Source organism: Pinus tabuliformis, chromosome 1_2, assembly GCF_031772625.1.
Source record: "Pinus tabuliformis cultivar Carrire ecotype Pingquan chromosome 1_2, CPIR1, whole genome shotgun sequence".
In the NCBI taxonomy this organism is placed as follows: Eukaryota; Viridiplantae; Streptophyta; class Pinopsida; order Pinales; family Pinaceae; genus Pinus; species Pinus tabuliformis.
Genome location: NC_142298.1, coordinates 437,010,939 through 437,029,084, shown reverse-complemented (window position 1 = coordinate 437,029,084; position 18,146 = coordinate 437,010,939). Strand labels below are relative to the sequence as shown.

Below are 18,146 nucleotides of genomic sequence, written 5' to 3'. Positions count from 1 at the left end.
GTATTATCATTCCCAAAAATATGAGCAATTATAAACATAATAGGCTACACAGACTTTCTAAAAATAGTTATTCAGAAACTATCAGTAATGGGAAGGGGCTGCTAGCTGGGGGCCAGGATCATTTGTAGAAAGGATTGTTTCTCAGCAACTCAGAGGGTAGTATAATTGTAGACCATAGTGGTTTATACGAATTGTTGGGATTTAGGGAAGCTTGGGTAAATCAGAGCTTTTTGGATCAATTATGGGGTCACCTCTAGGATTTTGACTCTAGTGGAAGAGATAAAACAATTCTTTTCCTCAATGTATGCAACATTTAAGCAAGAGATAAACTCGTGGAAATAAAACATAGAGGCCACAATTTGATAGTATAAAGTTGAGTCAACTACTTGGAATGAGTCTTCTCCTCTGACATGGTGGTAATACAGGTCAAACCGGAGGTCTGACGAATTGTAAGCACAAGGAGGGTCCATAATTTGTGCCTTCGTGTCCATTAGTGGTTCGACATTGGAGGAGGGTTTGACTTCTCGGGCTTTGGGGGTCTTTGGGCTACTTTCTTCATTTTAAAGAAGTATTGAGACAAATTGTAGGTGGGCGAGACCAATAGGTTACCTGATTTACTGGGAAATACTTGAAAACAATGTTAGACGGGAGTTCTAGGCCAACTTGTTGAATGAATGACTTTGCAAAGAAGTTGAACAACGAGAGGAGTGCACAAGAAAGAAAAACAAAATTAAAAAAAAACCTAAACCATGAAAGTTTTTTATAGGTGGAGGGGACCAAAAGTCATCTGAAATCACTGGGGGGCACATGGCGGAAGATGATTGGGAGGCACCAATTGGCAAGTGGAAGGGAGCGAGGAGGAAATAATTTTACTCTTTTACCTTCATCACTCGCTTGTTAACAACATTGGAAGATTTATGATATGGTAGGTGGTCCACACCTTCCTCCGGTGGGTGAAAGAGGGGGGGGGGGGGGGGGGGATAAGTGAGATCCTTTCATGACCCCAAAAATTAATCTGGGCCATTGTATCGGCAAATCTACCCATTTGACAATTCAACATCGGGGGGTAGTGGTGGTCGTGTAGGTTAACTCGCCAAAGTGTTTCTAGGGGCTAACTATGCGAATATGGACGACGATCTGCCTTGAAATTTGCTCGACCTTTATCTAAAGCGATACTCCTTTGAGAATTTCTTTTTTTTTATCCCACTATGCTAGCTTCATGTAATATTTCATTGATTCAAGATTTGTTATTAAATATTCTTGTTGTACCACCAGGGCTAGAATTTTCCCACCTACTCTATATGATTATTTTTTAAACTAGAGGTAGTGAGAACTAGTTTCTTGGCATCCTTATAAGAATATGATTGACAACAACAACACTACCATGACCATTTTCTTTTCCATGACTACAACAATGCTTTGTACTAGGATTTGTCTCTGGACTCAGAGTTGCCACAATAACATGATTGTCTCCAACATTCATTTCTTACACATCACCTTAGATAAGATCCCATCAATGAAAACTCTAAATCCCAATAATAAACTCTACTTGACAGTTTTGTACTAGAATTTGTCTCCAGACTCAGTTGTGGCACAATATCATAATTTTCACCAACATTCATCACATACATATATTTGCTCTTCTACACCACTAATAGATAAGGGCCCATCAATGGAAGCTCCAAATTCTCATTAGGAAATTTATCTGTTAATGAAAACTCCAGATTCTTGTCATGAACTCTATATATATCACTTCGAGATATGCTCCGAAATATTTTCCAACTCTTCACAATGCCATGACAACATGGACATGAGGGATATGCAAACAAAGTATAAATCTTACATTATTCAGATGGAAACCATTCCCATGTGTGTCCCTTCTAGATAAAGCAAGAGATAGGCTTCCAATCATGGATGAGAACCCTATGACTTAATAGTGTGTGGACATAATTGACCCCTTGCACTGATCAAACTTGGTCACTGCCATGCATAAAATTTTCAATACTAGATACCCATGCACAGTCCCACTAGACCATCACACCTGCCGAAAATATTTTTTTACTTTCCTCTCACACTTATCTCTTTGGACTACCATAGTATTTTTGTCTTGTCTCACTACATCAAATGGTGAATCGTTTGATTCATTTTCACACATCATTTACCCAACAAATAAATGATATATAAAATATATTTTTCAATAATTAATATAAATATAACAAATATTATATAAATTGAAATATACAACATTACATTTGAATAATTTTAAATTTAATTATATATATTCTAAATTATATAATATTTATTACATTACTAAGATGCATATTATTTACCATATACTAAATTAATGGAAGTTAGAATTCTTCAATCAATTTCCTAGTTACACACTTGACCATTTAACTATTCAAGAGAAAAAAGTGAGCTGCAAGGCATTTCCCTACAAGACTTCTCAATTTGAATATAATATTGACTGCAAGGTAAAATTGATGAGAGAAAACATCTCAATTTGAAAATAATCTTGATTACAAGGCATTGAATTTATTCCTGCAATACACCAGAGTGTTATCTTTAGGGCAAATTCAGAATTGGGAACACATTTGAATATCCAAGTGTAACATTGTTATGTAAAATTGAACTGGTAAAATAGTTAAAGTTGTTATGTTGACAATTATAGTTTTGAGCACTTTGTATTAGTGGCCCATGGTATGACATGTGATGAATATCAAAACAAGCTTGTTGGCTCTCCATTGTAATATGCCAAAGTTGAGCTATGAAGGCTTGCTTAGCCATGACCAAGATTTTGGCCAACTTGGTTGAGTTTAAGTCAAGGGACTAATAGATTTGTTAATTGTATTTTCCCTTGTTGGGGTTTCCTATGGTAAATAATGATATATTTTTGTTGTTATTATATCTATGATGGAAATGATTATTTCTCTAGTATTGTTTCTAATATAAAAAAGTGGTATCGAATCCATGTGTGGACTCTCTCTCATGATAGACCCCTAAGTATCTGGTCATTGGTGTTGGTTGCTCATTCGTAGGATGAATAAAAAGGCTAAGAATTCTAGGCATCTAGCTAATGATCATGACGAAAAGGACATCAATGGAAATGATGGTGAAATTTTGGTCTTCAAGTCATTTCCCTTCAAAATACAGAGACCAAGAAAGGAAAAGCCTTTTAATATGCTTGCTCTAAGTTGGAATCTCCTTAGCTTAATTAATGATTATGGAATAGATAAGAAGGACAAAGCCAAATAGAAACAACCATCATCCAAGACATCTTTCGCTAGAGCCTCCCCAGTTTTAGTGTAGATGAAGATGGTAAAGATGAATAGTTCTAGAAGACAAAAAAATATGGTTTAGTTTATCCCATCATTCTATGCCAAACACTACCCCATCAAAGAACTTAAACACAACATGGTTTTGATGCCAAACTTGATGCAAAACTTAAGGTTTTGTGCCAAGTTTTGCGTCAAGTTGGCACAAAAACTTAGCACAAAAATTAGGTGCCAGACTTGAGGCAAAACCTGGCACAACATGGTGTGATATCTAACTAGAATTCATTGAATAAAAATTGCTAGAGGATACATGATTAAATAGACCCAAAAACATTAATAATAGATATGTTAATATTAGCTCAAACATGCATGTTAATTTTTCCTAAATTTAAGTCAACTTCTAATCCCCTCGCTAGTTGTCACCATGCCTTGTTTATCTCTTTTACATATTAAGAAATATCTTTCTGTCTGCCATGTTCTTTGTTGATCACTTAATAGGTATTAAAGATTAATTTTAAAATAGTTAGAAAGGATCAACCCTTCTATATTTATTTTTTAGGGTGTTTTTGATAAATTAAAAATTGTGATAAAAATATATTTTAGAAGTTATGTGAAATTAAAATAATTTTTAAAATAACAAAAAGTCATAGTTATAAGATAATATTGAAAATAAATTAATAATTTTTTTTTTATTTATTTAAAAATGTATAGATGTTATTTTATTTTTATTAAATTATTATCTAAATAAGATATTTTTTGTTTACCTTAAATTAAATTACACTTTTGTTTTTATTGAGTGTATTTTGAAGTTGATAAAAATATAATAATATTTTTAATTTTTATTGTAATGTTATTTTACATAAAATGGCTTGTACCATTCTAATTAAAATAACTTATTATTTCGTTTATATATATATATATATATATATATATATATATATATATATTCTATTCTATTCTATTCTATTCTAGAGGGTTTTGGATACACAGTTATCACGTGTGGATGTTTTGTTGATGTGAAGTCAATTTCTCCAGGTAAATGAGGTGATATATTAGACATATTGAAAATATAGTCCAACAAAACTTACAATATATATATATATATATATATATATATATATGACTCCAATCTACATTATTCTAATTGAAAAAACAAACATATATATATATATATATATATATATATATATATATATATATATATATATATATATATATCACTTTTTATTTTCCTATTAATATATTATGTATGTTATTAATATTTATCTTACTATGTTTATGTAATAATGTCTTTGTATTTATTTTTAAAACATTTTTAATATTATTTTACATAAATTATATTTTAAAATTGATCTAATTTTGTATAACGTTTCAGTTTGATTGAAATTATCTATATTATTATTTTGATTTTTAAACATTAATTTACATAAAAAAAATATTTCAATATAATAACATAATAATAATAAAATAATAAAATTCTATAATAGGTATCTTAAATCTCAAAATAAATGTATCTCTTCTATTCTACAAAATGTCATCTAATCCTTAGATTGCAATAAGGATAGGATGGATAACAAGATACATGCAGGTTATATTATGCTCCATCTCTTTTCCAGCGAGATATTTTTGTAATTTTTATGTTGTCTGTTGCAAATCTATCTTTACCAACTATCCATGAGATATTTAGGTTTGATCCTGCTTAAAGTGTGGCAACTTTATATAAGTACTTTAAAATACTTATGGCCATTAGCCCCGCTAATCCAAGTGAATACCTCAACACGTAATCAGCCATATGTTTTTTTATTTTTATTTATTTTTTGCCAAGAATGTTAATCAGATGATTTGTGCATGCATTATGGCCATTAATCCAGGTAATCCAAGTGAATGACTCAAACACCTAAGCAGTACTGTTTTTTATTTTTATTTTTCTTGGCCAAGAATGTTAATCAGATGATTTGTGCACATGCATGCAGGCATGGAGTAACAAAAGAATTCACAGTGCAAAACACCGTGTGATTGTTAAAGGACGACAATCTCATCTTTCCCTGACCTTTTTCAGATTGTTACCAGATGAAATGGAGATAGAAGCGCCACCTGAACTGGTGGACAACGAGCATCCGCGACGTTATAGAGCTTTCCATTATTCGGAGTACACATCCTTTAAAATAGCAATAAAAGGTGAGTGGGAGAGCCTTCTTGAGGCCTATTCAGCTGTACAGCAAGAAAAACATAGAGACTTAGTATACCTGATTTGCAGGTGATTGGTTATGCTCTTGGTGTTATAGTGGTAGCGTTGAGGTTTGATCCTGGGTCTCCCTTACATTAAGCCAAGCAATTACCGATTCACTATGTTGTAAGAAAAAATAAAAACAGATGAATTTATTTCAAAAAATATAAAAGCATTTGCCTCATCCATAAAAACTAAAAACTAAGCCATCCTTTCCGATTTCTGAGTTTAACGACCAGAGCAGCTAGTGTGCTTCAGTTGCTCTGATTATTCTGATGCTTTTGATTTTGATCAAAAATTAGAAATAAACAAGTTGAACCTGCACTGAAAACAATAGCATGAACTGTTCAAGCGTTATATTTTACGACTTAGGTAAAGATCTTAAAATTTATACATGTATTATTACTTTCGACGAGCCCATCATATCTTCTAGACACAGTTATTTTTCCAGGAGTCCTAGTTGCGGAAAATTGAGAAGAGTTTCAAATTAATTTAATGGAGTAAAGACTGTATTATCTAAACTGTAATTGAGTACGAAACTTATAACTTGAAAAGAGTTAGATTTCACATTTATCAAAATAAGAGTGTAATGATTGTATTATCCAAATTATAATGTGAGAAAATTATGACTCGAACCTTTTGAAATATTTTCTATGATTGATTGGTTTGGTAAAAGGGTTGAATTGTATTTGGCATCATGGGAAACGTTTATTTATTTTATTTTTAATTGATTGGATAAAACCATCACATTGTAATGAGAATCCGCGGAAAAGATTTTTATTCCCTTTCTAAGTGATTTGATTAGTAAAATAATGAGAATCTGCGGAAAAGATTTTTATTCCCTTTCCAAGTGATTTGATTAGTAAAATAAGAGTTATTCCATCGTAATGGAATCTTTTTTAAGGCTTTTCGTTTTCTTTTCAATTAATTTAACTAGCATTTGCACCAGATGTTGCAAATAAAACGCCGTAAGGCATAAAGTGCAGAAATCCATTATCCATGTAGTGTGTGCATTACTCAACAAGGTGGATCTCTTTAAATTTGTTGCAAACATTTATGTTATTGCATTGCTAATTTATTTAGAATCTACTACTACCTCCTCTTCTTGGAATATTAAATTTCTTATCACCCCATGATGACAATCCCTCTAATTATTGGAATCACAATTTTTTCCACTTTAGTGGGTTTACCGTCAACCTAAAGAAACATGAATTTGAGTCACTCAACTAAAACGAAATTGCTAAATTGCTATTTATCATGTTTTGAGTAAAAACAATTACTCATATTTACAACCCTTGAAATATTTACAACCTTTTAAGTCTTGTATTTATAACTCATATTTATAACCCTTTAAAATGAAACTAACTATTTATATTTTTATTAATAATAAAAAAAATCTTCTTTATAAAACTGACACTCACATGCTACTCCTATTGAAAAGGAATTAATACTCTTTGATAAGAAATATTTTTTGATAAGCAAGGAAAGCATTATACTCGACCTCAGGGAACTCACTGGGAAAAATTATCAATAACTAGTTAATATTGATTTGCATCAATTTCTTTTGGTCCAACCAAAAATTAAAATCCATCCCCTGCCACTACAACAATAATGCACCATATATCACCTTCCCATTAAAACTGAGAATGAGCTGCAAGTAACTGTGAGAACGCGGATGCCTCATAAGCATGGAGTTAAGTTTGATCCCTGAGCTTTGCTACAATCCTCAACTGTAGAAATATTGAAATTTTTAAGAAGACTCTGGCCATTTCATAAGCAGCTGAGTTGACAGCAGAGTTTGTCTGTTGCTGAGTCCCAATCATAGAGATGTCTATATGAGTTATGTCAATGTCTAAGTAGAGCTATTGAATATGGAATGTCAGTGTAAGTCCTCATCTCTGTCCAACTTATTTCAAAGCAAGGATGCTACATAGGAAGAAAGAATTGCTTAATTGGTTGTGGATGATGGAATTTTTGCTAGAAAATGCAATATCTCCTTCATTGATTTCAAAACTCCATTGCTTCACTTGCACCTATCTTCTCAAGCTTTCATATTGATAAAAACAATGTAGAAAATTTTGGTTGAGTTAGTTTCAAACCATAAAATCTACCCCAACTTCATCTAATGGGCTTGTAATATAGCCTTCTTTCCCACATTTTCTTGATTATAAAATAATGTCAAAGTAAAACGAGATTTAGAAATATTTTTCAACAATAGTCACTTGCATCAGATGATTATTATCTTGCTTGGTTTTCATCCTTATGGCTTAATATGGACGGACCATTTTCTGCAAGATTAGGAAAGCCTACTGTGTCTTTGAAAGATCGATTTGATTAATGGACATAAGTTAAAAACGCAGTGATCATCCTGTAAACAAATATATATACTCTATATATATCAAAGCAACAGACTGAAGGCACTCAATTTTCCCATTTCAGACTCATATATGATATATCTATTCAAATGTTTACATAAACCAATATTTCATCCACAGTGGCTAAGAGTAGTATATATCAAAGACTGAAGGCACTGAAATTGCCCAATTCACTCATATATCTACTCAAATTTCTACACAAACCAAAGTATATATCAAAGTAGCAGACTGAAGGCACTGAACTTGCCCATTTGAGACTTATATATCTATTCAAATTTTTAAACAAACCAATGTGTGATCCACAGTGGCTAAGACTATCTATCAAAGTAGCAGACTGAAGGCACTGAACATGCCCATTGCAAAATTCAGACTCATATCTATTCAAACTTTTACACAAACCAATGTTCATCCACATAGGCTAAGAATATATATCGAAGTAGCAGATTGAAGGCACTGAACTTGCCCTTTTCAGATTCATATATCTATTCAAACTTTTACATAAACCAGTCTTTCATCCACAGTGGCTCGTGATTTTCAAAATTTTTATGTATGCCATAATAAGCACTTCACGAATCAACTAGGAATTGAAGGCACTTGCACAAAGAATATAATAACAGAAAACCAACGTATTCTTGCACAATAATATTATTGATGATAACACTATGCATAAATTGCTATTGCTTTGTTGTAAGCCACAGCAGGATCTTGATCTTCCTTGGCACAGATGTTACTGTCAGATGGACTGAGATGAATTTTTGCAGCCCCATTCTTCAATCCAACTTTATTCCTTTTCAATTTTGGGGCCATGAGAATCTGATAGCAGCCAACAAGTTTCTCCTTCTCCTTCTCAACCATCTCACCACCATCTTTTTGCTTTTCTTGATCTTTGCCCTGTTCCTTGCATGCACTACTGTTGAAGTCTTGACAGCGGGATTGCTGTTCTTGGGCATCAACAACATTATTAGGTTCAATGGACAGTAATTTTCTCACAAATGAAGGCCTGGGTTCGATAGGATTCCCCATCAAATCTCTGAAACCCACAGCCCCCCAGTTGCAGGGATGAATCTGTTCATTCTGTGAAGATCTACTCCATCAAGAATCATGGTGCCAAGGTTGAGAATGCCCTGTGGGTGACCAGAAGGACGACGGACCTGCAGTGCCAAGAAACTCATCCCACTGAAATCTGTGCTCCCGTAGCCCTTGAGGAGAGTGGAAAGCAAGACCCTCACAGTGCCTAGCAGGGTATCCCTGAGGCAACCCACGCAGTATATCTCCATCATCACAGCAGAGGTTTCACAGCGGAGCAAACTCTCTTCCACTCTAAATATGGCCTTGTCGTTCCAAGTAGGGTTTGCACCCCCTGTTCTGTTAATTTGCGTCGTCAGTTTTTTCTCGAAATTGATCCATACAACACAGTAGGTCTGCATCATGCCAAAAAGATGCATCTCCTTCAGATCTTGAGCTGAGATGATGTTAAGCTCTAGCTGTGTGTAAGCTTCCCCCATGATGTAGAGTGAATTTACTGCACAAGGAAACGCAATATTCAGAGACCACCCTGATTGAAATTATAGGAGTAGAAACACCATGAATGAAATCTTTTGAAATCTGAACATTGTATAGAACTGACTTATAAGACAAAACACATCATAGACTCTCCAGCTCATGATGATGAAAGCAGATGGAAATCAGTGCAGAAGGCCACCCCAAATGGTCATGATCGAAGCCAGGAAGCAGAAAAACCCATTCATAGATACAACAATAATGGAACAAACAAAAAAAAATTGTACCAAATCCATTTGTTGTTTCATTTTAGAATTTTATTGCTGTGATTTCCATTTCAAAACTCCATTACTTCACCTGCACCTATAGTCTCAGGCTCTCATATTCATAAAAACAATGTACAAAATTTTGCTTGAGTTAGTTTTAGATTATAAAATCTACCCATTTCAAAACTCCATTGCTTCACCTACACCTATCTTCTCATAATCTCATATTGATAAAAGCAATGTAGAAAATTTTGGTTGTTAGTGTCAGACTATAAAATATACCCATTTCAAAACTCCATTGCTTCACCTGCACCTATCTTCTCAGGCTTTCATATTGATAAAAACAATGTAGAAAATTTCAGTTGAGTTAGTTTCAAACCATAAAATCTACCCCAACTTCATCTAATGGGCTTGTAATATAACCTTCTTTCCCACATTTTCTTGATTATATAATAATGTCAATGTAAAACGAGAGTTAGAAATATTTTTCAACAATAGTCACTTGCATTAGTTGATTATTATCTCGCTTGGTTTTCATCCTTATGGCTTAATATTGACGGACCATTTTCTGCAAGATTAGGAAAGCCTTGTGAATCCTTTAGCTTCAAAGTAATTCTTTCAGATCACTTGCCTATCTATCTGGAGTCTAGACCTCTCAAACGAAGAGGCCTAAAAACATACCATTTTCATTTGAACAACTGCAGTTTGGCAACCCAGACATAGAAAATAAAATCCAATATTAGTGAAATGAAGACACCCACATTACATGAACAAAAATGTGAAGTTTCAAAGTAATTCTTTCAGATCACTTGCCTATCTATCTGGAATCTAGACCTCTCAAATGAAGAGGCCTAAAAACATACCATTTTCATTTGAACAACTGCAGTTTGGCAACCCGGACATAGAAAATAAAATCTAGTATTAGTGAAATGAAGACACTCACATTACATGAACAAAAATGTGAATCCTTTCTAAGAAGCTTCAAAATGTAAAGAAAAAAGTGGAACAACTAGGTTTTTGTAAACATATTCAAAAGAAACATGAACTAGAGATGGAGATGGTTAGTGTTGTAAAAGAAAAGGAATTGATATTGTGGCTTGAAAACGACAGATGCTTCCTTTATACTTTTTATGTGCCAAGCATAAACCACCTTCCAATCTAAGGAAGGATAACAGTAAGTACAAGGAAGACCACAGATGCTTCCTTTATACTTCAATTGTCAAGCATTAACCAACATTCATAAGGTAGGTGCTTCCATAGACTCTATCTGATCATGTGACCAACCAGCCCAACTTAACAGCCATGACAGCATCAGCAGATCAGTGGCCCCTTGCGGGGCCACACCAGCCCAACTTAACAGCCATGACAGCATCAGCTGATCAATGGCCCCTTGTGGGGCCACACCAGCCCACCTTTGGGCAAACCACTATGTAAGAAAATGAAAACTTGGTGGAAACTGTAGCAGCAAGCCACTTTCACCTACCCATCTTGTCTCTCATGGCTAGTCTTCAAATGAATAGAGGAAATATTACCGAGTCATGAACTTTTAAATGAGGGCATATTATCAAAAACCTTGAATGAGACTCATGAGAATCTATAAAAGAAAAGAAGAAGTCAGACATGCCTAACTTAGTGGTTGATACAGTGCTTAACCACATTAATCACCCTCGTTCAAATACTGGAAGGCATAAAGCCCTGCGTTAGTAAAAAGTTCAGGAATGCGATTCTAGCTGCATATGTCAGGAATAGTAAATTAGAGGACGGCCAAAAGTTGTTCGACAAAATGCCTGAACGAAATGTAGTTTCATGGAATACAATGATAGCAGGACATGCTCAAATTGGACGCATGGAGGATGCACGGAAATTATTTGAGAAAATGCCCAAACGAGATGTTGTGTCATGGACTTCGGTTATTATCGGATATGCCAAGAATGGATGCTTTCAAGAGTCATTGGATCTCTTTTCCTGTATGCATGAGGGGTGTGTTTACCAGAACTAATTTACATTCACCGGTGTTTTGAGTGCATGTGCCAGCCTTGAAGTCTTGCTACCAGGCAAGCAGGTCCATGCTGACAGCATTAAAATGGGTTTTCAATTTGATATTTCTGTGGGTAATGCAGCAATTAACATGTATGCCAAATGTGGAAGCATAGATAATGCACGACAACTATTTGATACAATGCCTAAACGAGATGTAGTTTCGTGGACTTCAGTGATCGCAAGATATGCCCGGAATGAGCGTGGCAAAGATGCATTGGAATTCTTTGCCCGAATGCTTAGTACTGGTACAATGCCTAACCAGTCCAACCTAACTTGTGTCCTGGGCATATGCACGAGCCTAGCAGCCCTTGAAGATGGCAAGCAAATCCATGCTCACACTGTCAAAACTGGTTTTGTGTCAAATGTAAATGTGGGCAATGTCCTTGTTAGTATGTATGCGAAATGTGGGGAAATTGATGATGCGCGCCTGTTCTTTGAGAGGATGTGTGAAAGTAATATGTTGTCATGGAATTCTATGATTGTGGGATATGCAGAGAATGGAAGAACAGATGAGGCACGACAGCTCTTTGACGAAATGCCTGAAAGATATGTGGAATCTTGGAATGTGATGATTGTGGGATATGCTCGGAATAAAAAAACATTTGATGCCCGGGTACTATTTGAGAAAATGCCCGAGGCAAATGTCATATCATGGACTGCTGTCCTTACAGGATATGTTCAGAATGGACAAGATGAGGAAGCCCTGCAGCTTTTTTCTCGAATGGGACAATCTTGTGTGAAACCTAATAACTCCACCTGGGCAGTTGTTTTAAGTTCATGTGCTGGCCTAGCAACCCTGGAACAGGGCAAACAAGTTCATGCTCAAATAATCAAAGTGGTATTCGAGTCAGATGTTTTTGTGAGAAGTGCCATAGTTGATATGTATGCTAAATGTGGGAACCTAGATGATGCACAACTATCATTTGATAAAATTTACAAACCTGACACGGTCTTATGGACCACAATTATATCAGCATATGCTCAGCATGGACATGGCAGGGAGGCATTACTACTCTTTGAAGAAATGTAACAAGCAGGTTTGACTCCAAATCACGTTACATTTCTTGGTGTTCTGGCTGCATGTAGTCATACAGGCCTAGTGGACAAAGGCTGGCACTATTTCTTATCCATGAGTCAGCATCATGGTATTAGACCAAGAGTGGAGAACTATGTCTGCATGGTAGATATTCTTGGTCGTTCAGGGCACTTGGATGAAGCAGAGGACCTTATCAACTCCATCCCTTATGAGCCTGATGCTATTCTGTGGAAGGCCTTGCTTGGTGCTTGCAGAGTCCATGGAAACCTTGATATAGGCAGACGTGCAACAGAACACCTTTTTGATTTGGAACCTCAAAATGCAGCTGCCTATGTTTTGCTGTCAAATATTTATGCTGCTGCAGGCAAGTGGGATGATGTTGCAAAGGTGAGAAGAATGATGAAAGATAGGGAGGTAAAGAAGAATCCTGGATGTATTTGGATTGAAATCAAGAATGTGGTGCACAAATTTATTGTAGGAGATAGATCACACCCACAGTCAGAGAGAATTTATGCAATCCTGGATCACTTGTCTAAGCGGATGAAGGAGGCAGGATATATGCCTGACACAAAATCTGTACTGCTTGATGTGGAGGAGCAGCACAAGTAACAGAGTTTCGTTGTCACCACAGTGAGAAGCTGGACGTTTCCTTAGGGCTTGACAATACAGTTCCATGGTTGCTTACTTGTATAGTCACAAACCTTTGAATTTGTTGCGATTGCCACAACAAATTCATCGGGGGTGAAATTGTTGCTCTCGATGCATACTAATTCCATTATCTCAATTGTAATTTGATTTTTGGGGGATTATGATTTATCTATGATAATAATTTAAACTCCCCTCATTCATTAATTCTTCATTTATGATGTAATATTGGAGAAATGACAACAGGTTCAAAACTGAAAAATATTATCTGATATATAAACGGTGCCATCAACAACACAGACCTGTTTATTTTTAAATCAAGGTACAAGATTTATGTGAGAACACTTCTCAAATGGCATGTCACCTTTAGGACAACTTTTCATGCCATTCTTAGTATAAACATATTAGAAGAGCTTGATTTCTATCACATTAACAGGAAACAATGAAACAATTGAATATCTTTGATGCCTAGGTATGTCTGCTACTTCTGACAGAAGCTCTTGTATTATTGGGTTCTTCTCTCATAGATTTTTGGATCTCTGTTAAACACCATTGTTTTTCTGCTCATGCATCTTAAGCCTATCTAATAATTTCTATTAACAGAAGAAATCTTGTGGCTAAACATTTTTGAAAGTGATGAACTTGAACTTTTAAGTTTTTATGATTTGAGTTTTGGCACATACCAGGAGAAAGTCATAGAACGCAGCATCATATTTTCTGATCTTGTGTCGAGTACTCTATGAACGGAGCTTTCCCAAAGGTAAGAGACAGACATTTTAAAGAAAGTAGGCTGAAAAAACAAATATAATGTCCAACTGAATAGATATAAATGGAATTTGAATTTATGCATCACATTAGGGAAAGTAAACTAAATTTAAAAATGGTACACTTACAATTTTTTTTTTTGATGTTACAGGGAAGAAAAACCTCGCTAGGATGCATCCATAAATAAGCAGCTATATTGTAGGTTGATAAGAGTTCAAAACTTCAAACTTTCAAAACAAGCTAAATTCAAAATTTTGATTAATCTTTCTGTAGGAACACGGTTGACGAACATTGTTAAGATTCACAATCCCTCATTGCTGATTGCTTTTTCTTATCCTTCTGCAGGTTATTGCTTTTTCTTATCCCTCATTGCTTATTGGAATTTATGGTCCATCATTTGTATAATCCAGAGGAAACAAATGTGAATAGGATAGGGTTAGGGTTGATGAACAATACAGTGATCGATCCGGGCGCTAGAGAATATTTTCAAGATTTTTTGTCAACTCTGTGACAAATATCGCGGCTTTATTGTTGACGTTATGGGTGAGGACTTGGCACTGCACCTTCTAAATCTAATTCTAAAGTATGCATTATTGCATCCAGAAGAGGGGTGAGCGTCTGATTGTCTAATTCTGAAGTATGCGTTATTGCATCCAGAGGAGGGTGGGCGTCTGATTGTTGTATGCCATGAGAGGGAAGTGTCTAAAATTTAAATACATCTTTGAAAGCACCGCGGCTCAAAGCAGACATAGTCCAGACAGTGATAGTAAAGAGCAAGAGCGACGGAGCGCTGAGTTGATCTACAGTTATCTTCAACAGGTTGTGTTCAATCGGAATGGAGGATCAATGGAATAGAGAGGAGCTGGACAGTGATAGTAAAGAGCGAGAGCGACTGAGCGCTGAGTTGATTTACAGTTATCTTCAACAGGCTGTGTTCAATCGGAATGGAGGAGCAATGGAATAGAAATGAGCGTTAATTGAATGTAGGGGATGAAACAGTGAAACGGGGCATGCAGGTAAGAAAGACATGAAGAGTCTCTGCGAACAGTCTCATCGCCAGCAGGCAGTCTCTGCGAAGAGTCTCATAGCCAGCAGAAGAGTCTCATCGCCAACAGGCTAGGCCTGGCCTTTCATGGCCCATTACCATGGAAAAAAAACCATTTTTCTATGAAAAAGACAGATTAAACGAACGACAAAAAACACCCCAATCATCTAACACACATAATCAATGGCTCAGGATCGCACATGTCACATTTTAGGGATGTCTTTCTCAGAGGGAACGCCTTACGGCGTAATTAGTAGAATGATAAAACTTTAGAAAAGTCTTGATTTGGTACTAGCCACATCAACGTCAAAAAGCCTTTATTAATTTCATTTATTATATGTTATATTAATTTTTGTTTCTATTTTGTATTTACCTTGACGTAAGGAGGATCATGAAAAATGGAATGGCCGAGATAGTGATTAGATTTTTTGCATTTCTTATGTTTCTTACGTAACTGTTATATTATTTATTGATTTCATTTTTGTTTCCATTTTTTATTTTCTCTTTTTCCAATGATCAAACAGTAAAGTTTAAGTTTATACATTATGGGTGTAGCTAAAAGATAATGAATAAAGTTTACTGGTAGGAAATAAGAAAGAAAATTGAGAGAAAGAAGATTAATAATTTCTATTCATGCATAAAAAAATGTTTATAAGAGAATATAATATATTTTATATGTTTAAATTGGTATAATGATGAATTTGGCGAGATATGGACATGTATTAAAGAAAACATGACATTAGTTCTAGCTTACTAGCCATGTAGTCATTAGTTAACTCTTTCGTACAAATGAAGATTAGTAAAACTCATGCATGCACTTGTGGAGAATGAGCTTTCTAGGCATGACTCCACTCACTAATCTAATTGAAGTACAATTAAGTATATGTTATCTCCAATGCCCCCTGAAGAACTAGGGAAAACACAAATGAATGGATCTCAACAAAAAGCCATGTAAAATACCCAATTTAAAATAAATTTAAGTAACAAAGAACATGGTACAAGTTTGGGACTTTGAATTCTTCTTGTATACCTACCTGTTAAAATTTGTTCTCAGATCCCCAAGTCTAATGTAGAACCACTACAACGAAGACATTATAATTAGATAATAAAAACCTTGCTTACAAGTTCAAAACCTGTATCCAAAACCACCGGATTCAAAACTATATATTATAATCAAATTCCAAAGGGATGTCACCAAATCCCAACTTATGTGGCGTTCCCTTTCTTTATAAAATAGGTGGTGATCATAATGTAAGAGCCAATGGAAAGGGAAAGGGAAATTACCTTTTTTTATTAAAACCCCAGAGTAGTTCTATCCTATACAACATATGTGCGTGAAGAAACCATAAATCGAGACTAACACTGAAACCAAAAGCTTCACACGACCATGGTTATAACCTTGCCCTTATACTCCATACCTCGTCATTTTAAACCAAAGTGCAAAATATTGCCTTCAAAATCCCTGGGGAGACAGACTCTGGGACAGGTATTTTTCCATCGATTATAATACTTGAACCTCCATCATCTACCATCTCTAGATCGTGGATCTCAAACCTTTCGTTGGTGTTCACATCTCACAATTCCTGGGAAATAGAACCTGAGATGGAAATTTTCCCAACACTTTTCGCTTCATTTCTTAATAGTTTTTTCACCCCGACACTTCAAAAGTCTATCGAAGCCACAACACATCATCTCGTTGTATTGGAGGTGCTTGTAGCAATGGGATTTTACACATCATCTTGGGGACGTAAAATTCCACATCAACCTAGTGGTTTGAGGACCATTCTTGCTGGGAAACTCCTCGGGAGCATTTTTTAGGTGAATTTGTTCCTTGATGAGAATCCTCCAATAGAACTTTGGTTTTGTTTCCCCAACTTTCGTCAAGTGATGAAATTGTACCTCAATGATTTTATAAGAAATACTTCTTTGAACTTTGGGGAAACAAAGTCTAGGAAGGAAATATCTCCATGACATTGAGAGACTAAAATCTATTTGTTTTCTATAAGGAAAATGCCTTCTAACATGGATTATAACAAAGGTTTTTAGTGTTATAAAATTGACAAAAATTATCAAAGAAAATATTTGTTTGTGGTAGCAGAGAACTTTTTCACAACTAAAAAAATTTGGGCGCGTGATGTTTTTAGCGAATGCTTTTTTAACAGTGGGTTTAATGGAAAAATAACACCGGTGCGCTAACATTATAAAAGCAATGATGTTGAAAATTTAAAGAAAATCACCGGGGAATTGAATGCAAACAACACTGATGCCTAAAAAGCATACCACCCTCGTGCTTATGTCTCAAACAAGAGACCAAGTTTGTAGTTTTTAGGAATGACACCAAGGAGGGCAAAAAAAAAGCTACAGACCTGATCATTTATTTAAATTTACAACACTAGTGCTTATGAGTTTCACAAAAGCACTGATGTGCTACTAATATAAAAGGATCAATGTTGTTAATTTGAATAATGCACCGAGGTTAGAAACAATTTTTGGAGCACTCAAGCGTTGGTTCTATGAAAACATTGAAGTTTTAAGAATTACAATGTAGTAAGGGTTTAAATGCAAACGTTACCGATGCTTGAAGATTTTAACACCTTGGTGTTCATTTGTTTCTAAACGTATCGACGTCAGAAAAGGCACTCAACCATGCAAAAAAAATCTTTTCCCACGAGTGCTTTTATGTAAAATAATGTACTGTTGCGTATTTATTTTTCAAATGTACCAAGATACCATTTTTTATTATTATAAATATCATTCTGGAAAACTTTGTATTCGGATAGTTGCACATTAGTATACGATGTTCGGGTATCCATTTTCACTTTTTAGAAATGTCGACCTATGACATTGCAATTATTCTGATTTTAAAATCTTTTATTTATCGAAAAGTTGACATATATATTATAACAACATTCATATAAATTAAATTTTGATTAATGCATTTGTACATGATTTTTAGATTATTTTTTTCTATC

At 34.9% G+C, this 18,146-nt stretch overlaps 2 protein-coding genes and 1 pseudogene across 2 annotated transcripts; 2 read left to right on the top strand and 1 right to left on the bottom strand.

The window, feature by feature from the left end:
- Positions 1–8,899: 8,899 nt before the first annotated feature.
- LOC149206231 (protein SRC2-like) lies at positions 8,900–9,382 on the bottom strand. Its single transcript, XM_089397631.1, has one exon. The coding sequence runs from the start codon at positions 9,380–9,382 to the stop codon at positions 8,900–8,902; it is 483 nt and encodes a 160-aa protein (XP_089253757.1).
- Positions 9,383–10,945: 1,563 nt separating this feature from the next.
- LOC149206230 (pentatricopeptide repeat-containing protein At4g18840-like) lies at positions 10,946–12,713 on the top strand. Its single transcript, XM_089397630.1, has 3 exons — positions 10,946–11,073; positions 11,387–11,610; positions 11,764–12,713. The coding sequence occupies exons 1-3, from the start codon at positions 10,946–10,948 to the stop codon at positions 12,711–12,713; spliced, it is 1,302 nt and encodes a 433-aa protein (XP_089253756.1).
- A 99-nt stretch (positions 12,714–12,812) lies between these two features.
- Positions 12,813–13,328, top strand: LOC149206229 (putative pentatricopeptide repeat-containing protein At3g49142 pseudogene; annotated as a pseudogene).
- Positions 13,329–18,146: the final 4,818 nt, after the last annotated feature.